The sequence below is a fragment of the Chaetura pelagica genome, unplaced genomic scaffold (assembly GCF_000747805.2).
Source record: "Chaetura pelagica isolate M959 unplaced genomic scaffold, ChaPel_1.0 scaffold498, whole genome shotgun sequence".
NCBI lineage: Eukaryota > Metazoa > Chordata > Aves > Apodiformes > Apodidae > Chaetura > Chaetura pelagica.
Window position 1 is genome coordinate 103,173 of NW_009954218.1, and position 6,041 is coordinate 109,213.

The 6,041-nt window shown below is 60.3% G+C and overlaps 1 protein-coding gene across 1 annotated transcript in view; it reads right to left on the reverse strand.

Annotated features, from left to right (window-relative positions):
* MFSD12 (major facilitator superfamily domain containing 12) overlaps positions 1-6,041 on the reverse strand; it is a 28,298-nt gene that overhangs the window by 10,197 nt on the left and 12,060 nt on the right. Inside the window, exons 2-7 of the mRNA XM_010003417.1 lie at positions 4,027-4,237; positions 2,093-2,216; positions 1,658-1,855; positions 1,313-1,405; positions 1,117-1,209; positions 644-814 (exon numbers count right to left, since the gene is read on the reverse strand). Of these exons, the coding sequence (XP_010001719.1) occupies positions 644-814; positions 1,117-1,209; positions 1,313-1,405; positions 1,658-1,855; positions 2,093-2,216; positions 4,027-4,237 (890 nt within the window). The remainder of the gene's footprint in view (positions 1-643; positions 815-1,116; positions 1,210-1,312; positions 1,406-1,657; positions 1,856-2,092; positions 2,217-4,026; positions 4,238-6,041) is intronic.

The window sequence follows — 6,041 nt, forward strand, 5'->3', positions numbered from 1 at the left end:
GTGCCCCCGCCGCTGCCGGGTTCCCGCCCGCGGGGACGCTTACGGGCAGGGGTGCAGGTTCTGGATGGCCATCACCGCCAGCCCGTTGGCCATCTTGTCCGTGAAGCTCATGGCGCCGTAGACGAAGGCTCCGCTGTGCTGCCCGGGGGAGGAAACCTCCTGAGCGGCTGCGGGAGCCGCGTGCCCTCTGATGGGCTGAGCCCGCACTGCAGCCGGGCCCGCACCGGGGCTGCGTCTGCATCCCGCGTGTCCCGCCCGCTGGGACACCCTGCTGGGACATCCCTCTGGGACATCCCTGCTGGGACATCCCTCTGGGACACCCTCCTGGGACAACTCACTGGGATACTCTGCTGGGACACCCCCCCTGAGACACCCTATTGGGACATCCTGCTGGGACACCCTGCTGGGACATCCCTCTGGGACACCCTCCTGGGACAACTCACTGGGATACTCTGCTGGGACACCCCCCCTGAGACACCCTATTGGGACACCCTGATGGGACATCCCTCTGGGACATCCCTCTGGGACACCCTCCTGGGACAACCCACTGGGATACTCTGCTGGGCCACCCCCCCTTGAGACACCCTATTGGGACACCCTGCTGGGACCCTCCGTCCCTCCTGACTGGGAGGAGCAGATGTACCGTGTTGGTGCCAATGAGATCTGCTGTCATGGAGAGGGAGGTGACCAGGATGGTGGCAGAGCCAGCTCCCAGCAGCACGGCTGCCCCGTAGATCTCAGCTCCCATCTCCTTGGTCAGGGCCACCCAGGAGGCAAAGGCCAAGATCACCAAGATGCCCGCGAAGTAGGTGAGCTGCTCCAGGCCAGAGTGGGGACAGGCAGAGGGAGAGGGGACAGCTCAGTCCCTGGCTGGCTGGACAGGGTGCAGGGGCCAGCCAGGGACCTGCAGGAACAGCCCTGGCTCTCCCCTGGCTGAGCTTAAAAGAGGAGCCCCTCACCCTGCCCACCACCCGCTCTGTCCCCGTGGGACCTGTGCTGCAGCAGGGGGACACAGGATGCACAGGGGGTCCCCACTTCCTGGCCAGTGTGCTCTGCTCACTCATGTGGTCAAAGATCTGGGTCTAACTCAAACCTCACCAGGCCCCCAGGACTCACATTTCGACCTATCCACTTATTTACAGGCTTCATGAGGAAGGAGGAGAGGAAGCCACTGATGTACATCACGAGGGGGATGGTGGCAATGTATTTCTGCAAGAGGTGAGGACAGGGAGAAGATGAGCTTGGGACCATCAGCACAGGACCCCTGCCAACGCCACCTCATGGGGCAGGCAGGGACCTGCTCCATTCCCACCTTGGGCAGCAGCAGCGAGTTGGTCAGGTACATGGCAATGTAGGTCTGGGAAAGGTTGACGATGAGCCTGGTGGACATGTAGAGCATGGCAACCTGTGGGGGGACAGGACAGAACCTCTCAGCCTGTGCAGACTGGAGGTAGAGAAGGCAGGCACCTTCCATGCCCAACCCTGCCATGGCAGAGTTGCCCACAGAGGAGGGAACAGCCCCCTGCTGTGGTCAGTGGGTGCCCAGGACAGCCTATCTCTGCATTCTGACCCACAGCAGGATAATGTCCCCCTGCCAGAGGATGCCCACAGCAGCCCAGGACAGACACCACAAGCCCTGCCTGCAGGTAGAAGGTACCTGGTAGAAGGCAGGTTCCAGCAGCCAGTCCTTCCAGATCAGCAGTGGGTGCACGGGGCTTGCTGGCTCCTTGTGCAGCAGCGGGGTGCTCTCCTCCAGCTGGGGCAGCAGGCGCGGCGGGTACGGCTTCTCTTTGGTGCCCAGGTGGAAGATGAGGGAGAACAGGGCCCCCAGCCCCAACACAATGAGGGACAGGTTCTGGGTGAGACAGAGGGAGTTAGCATAGTAAGGGGAGTCTTTGCCTGCACCTCATCCACCCCCCAGCAGTCTGGTGGATGAAGAGGGTTTCCCAAAAACCCAGGGAGAGCTCAGAGCAGTCCCCGTGGCAGGTACCACTTCAGAGCACTGCTGTGTCACTCCCTCTGGTCCCTCCTCAGTTGAGCCACATCCCACCTAGAGAAGAAACAACCCCAGGGAATGAGCCTTGCTACTAACCCGAAATATTGGGACATCCTGGATGCCAAGGTGCTCTGTGCGGTCAGGCTGGTCCACCTGGAAGTTCAGCAGGAGCCAGGCCAGGCCATAGACAGCAATATTGGCCACGACAGTAAAGGCATACCTGGGGAAAGACAGCACCCCAAGGTGATGCAGAGGGACAAGCACAGCCCCAGGCTCAGCAGGGACACCTCGATCCAAAGCTGCCCTCCAAGCCAGCTCTGCTACAGCCAGCTCTGCATGCCAGTGTCACTGCTCAGGTGACACCTCCCAGGGCACCTGGCCAGGCCTTATCAGGGCTCCTCCCAGCAGGCACAATGCAAGCCCCAGGGCCTGACAACCCTTTTGGGGAAGGAATTGTTTCCAAGATCCAATCTTAACCTCCCCTGGCACAACTTGAGGCCATTTCCTCTTGTCCCATCACTTGTTCCTTGAGAGAAGAGACGAACCCGCCCCTTGCTCAAACCTCCTTTCAGGGAGTTGGAGAGAGCAAGGAGGTCTCCTCCCCTCAGCCTCCTTTCCTCCAGGCTGAACACCCCCAGTTCCCTCAACTGCTCCTCCTAAGCTGACCTGTTCAAGAGCAGCATGGGGGAAAGGGACCTGGGGGTCCTGGTGGACAGGAGAATGAGCATGACCAGCAACGTGCCCTTGTGGCCAAGAAGGCCAATGGATCCTGGGGTGCATTAGAAAGGGGGTGGTTGGTAGTTCAAGGGAGGTTCTCCTCGCCCTCTATTCCACCTTGGTGAGGCCACATCTGGAATATTGTGTCCAGTTCTGGGCCCCTCAGTTCAGGAAGGACAGGGAACTGCTTGAAAGAGCCCATGGCAGAGCCACAGAGATGATGGAGGGAGTGGAACATCTCCCTGCTGAGGAAAGGCTGAGGGAGCTGGGTCTGTTGGGCTTGGAGGAGACTGAGGGGAGACCTCATCAGTGTTTATAAATATGTAAAGAGTGAGTGTCAGGAGGACAGAGCCAGGTTCTTCTCAGTGATGTCCAGTGACAGGACAAGGGGCAATGGGTGCAAACTGGAGCACAGGAGGTTCCATGTAAACATGAAGAAAAACTTCTTTCCTGTGAGTGTGACAGAGCCCTGGGACAGGCTGTCCAGAGAGGTTGTGGAGTTTCCTTCTCTGAGACATTCCAAACCTGTCTGGTCACATTCCTGTGTGACCTGCTCTAGGGGATCCTGCTCTGGCAGGGGGGTTGGACTAGATGATCATTCAAGGTCCCTTCCAACCCTGACCATTCTGGGATTCTATGATTCAAGATAACTGGCCCCAGCCCTGGGGACCACTGGTGACCAGCCCCCAGCTGGACTGAACTCCATTCACTGGGAGGAATCCAAGATCCCTCTGGATCAGCCTGTCCCCCCTCCAGTCACAGCTCACCTCTGCCCCAAGGATGTCATGAGCTACCTGGCCTGGTGTCCTCAGAGCCAGCCCCCCGGCCCCCGTTACCCCAGCACTGCTCCACATCCTCCCTGCCCAGTTCCACAACCAGGGCAGATAACCCAGCCCTGCTTCAGCTGATAAGCAGTTCCCACAGCCTGATCCTACCTGATAAGAGCTCCAAGACAGGCAGAGCCACTGCCCAGCCTGGCCCTGGGGCCATCCCTACCTTTGCCACAGGGCCAGAGCTCCCTGGGAGCACTGGGGGAGGGGGTGTCTATTCCTCCATCACCCCCAGCTCAGGGAAATGCCCCACGGGCTGTGTCAGCCACAACCCTGGCATCCCTCCTGTTAGCAAAAGGTTTGGGCCACCAACCCAGAAGGCCAGTGTCACTTCGACCCAGTCCTGGTCCTGCTGTATGGAGGGCTCAAGTGTCACATAGGGGACACCAGACCAGTGGCATCCATGTGACAACAGCGATGGGACCTGACACAGGCAGGGCTGCCCCTCCACCTTCAGGGGACACACGGGTCTGGTTGTCTCACCTGAAGGCTGTGAGCTCCACCTTCTCGTGGTCACTGGTCACCAGCTCAGGGATGAGGGAGAGGTGGGAGATCTGTGTGGCTGCCCAGCCAAACTGGAAGATGATGATGAAGGGGAGGTAGTAGATGAAGGCTGCCCACTGTGGAGTGCTCTCCTTGCAAGCCAGGCAGGGGTTGAAGATGAAGGGGAAGGACACAAGGACACAGGTGGTGCCTGGGAAGAGAGTGAAGAAGTGAGGGACTGCAAGCCTGGTATCCCTGGGACCCCAACAGCCTCGGACAGCCCAGACACAGACAGACACAGCCACCCCTCTGCTAGGACAGGTCCTACCCCACAGGGCTGGGGAAGGAGGTGGGGCCCTTTCCCCAGCCAGGTGAGACACATGGAGCCCAACCCCCCCTCAGCCCCTCCTGCACAGGGTGATGCCTTCCCTCTTGCACCCAGCAGTGAGACAGACAGACACTTGTCAGCACACTTTTCCCCAGTCAGGTTGCCCCCCCAGAGTGCAGCACCATCCTGCACCTGCTCTGTCCCCTCAAAACACCCCCACGCCAGGCTCTGAGCCATGGGAAGGTCCCAGCTGAGTCAGGGACAGCAGAGCCAGGGACCCAGGCCCTGTGCAGCGTGGGGACGCCTGTGTGGAGCAGGCAGGGACAGGCTGACTTCTCCCTCCCCCTTCACAAGGTTGCAGAGCAAATCTGCTGAGGTGTCCAGCTGCTGAGATGCTTGGCCAGGGAGATTGGCTGTGTGCCCTGTCCCACGCGTCCCCAGCTTCACTGGGTGCTGCAAACAGCTGTGGGAACCTGTTCTGATAGCTGAGGGGAACCTGCAGCTGCTTTGCCAGGTCAAGGTCCCTTCTCCAGGGGACTCTGCAAGATCATCCTCCTCACAAGTGATTTCTCCTCCTCTCACCCACGAATGGCAATGCCTCCTTCTCTTCATCACTGCCACGTGGCACAGGCACCACAGGGTTCAGTCAAAGCAGTTCTCCCTGCACCAAGGGCAGGCAGTGACAATCCCAGCCAGGCTCAGATCCATCCTGAGCCTGGACCACCCCAGTAGGGTGCTGCTCTGTGTGAGCCAGCTCTGGTGCTCCAGGATCTCCCCAGAGGACAGGGGACTCAGACACACCATGGTGTCTCTGCTCCAGACAAGCCACTGGGATGGAAAGAGTCAGAAGGTTCAAACCAGACCATACCCCTTTTGTTCCTTGTAACAGGGCTGCTGGTTTTAAGGGAGCCCTGACTGGAGGATGTGGGGAGGCTCTGTCCCCTCCCCAGTCCCAGGGCTCACAGGGTCAGGCTCTGCAGTCCCCAGGGGCTGCTGCAGCCTCCACATCCACCTGGGCACCCACCCAGTGGGCACTGTCACACCCAGGAGACTCCTGGCACTCCCTCATCCTCCTGGCACCCAGGGACAGGCAGCACCCACCACTGGGGCCACCCCACCGGCCCAGAGGGGTCCTGAGGGCTCCTCACTCTCCCAAGCAGGGCCCTGGGAGCCCCCCAAGGAACATCCTGCCCATCCCTGCAACACCCTGAGGTCCCAGACACTTGTCTCCTGGCCATGCAGGGCAGGATCACGGGAAGGCACAGGCACCCGGGGCAGGGAATTTGGGAGAGGCAGGCAGCAAAGACCTGCTCATCCTTCCCGGCCCGTTGCGGCAGGCAAGTGCGCCCCAAAACACTTGCAAGCCAGGCAGGGGTTGAAGATGAAGGGGAAGGACACAAGGACACAGGTGGTGCCTGGGAAGAGAGTGAAGAAGTGAGGGACTGCAAGCCTGGTATCCCTGGGACCCCAACAGCCTCGGACAGCCCAGACACAGACAGACACAGCCACCCCTCTGCTAGGACAGGTCCTACCCCACAGGGCTGGGGAAGGAGGTGGGGCCCTTTCCCCAGCCAGGTGAGACACATGGAGCCCAACCCCCCCTCAGCCACTCCTGCACAGGGTGATCCCTTCCCTCTTGCACCCAGCAGTGAGACAGACAGAAACTTGTCAGCACAACTTTCCCCAG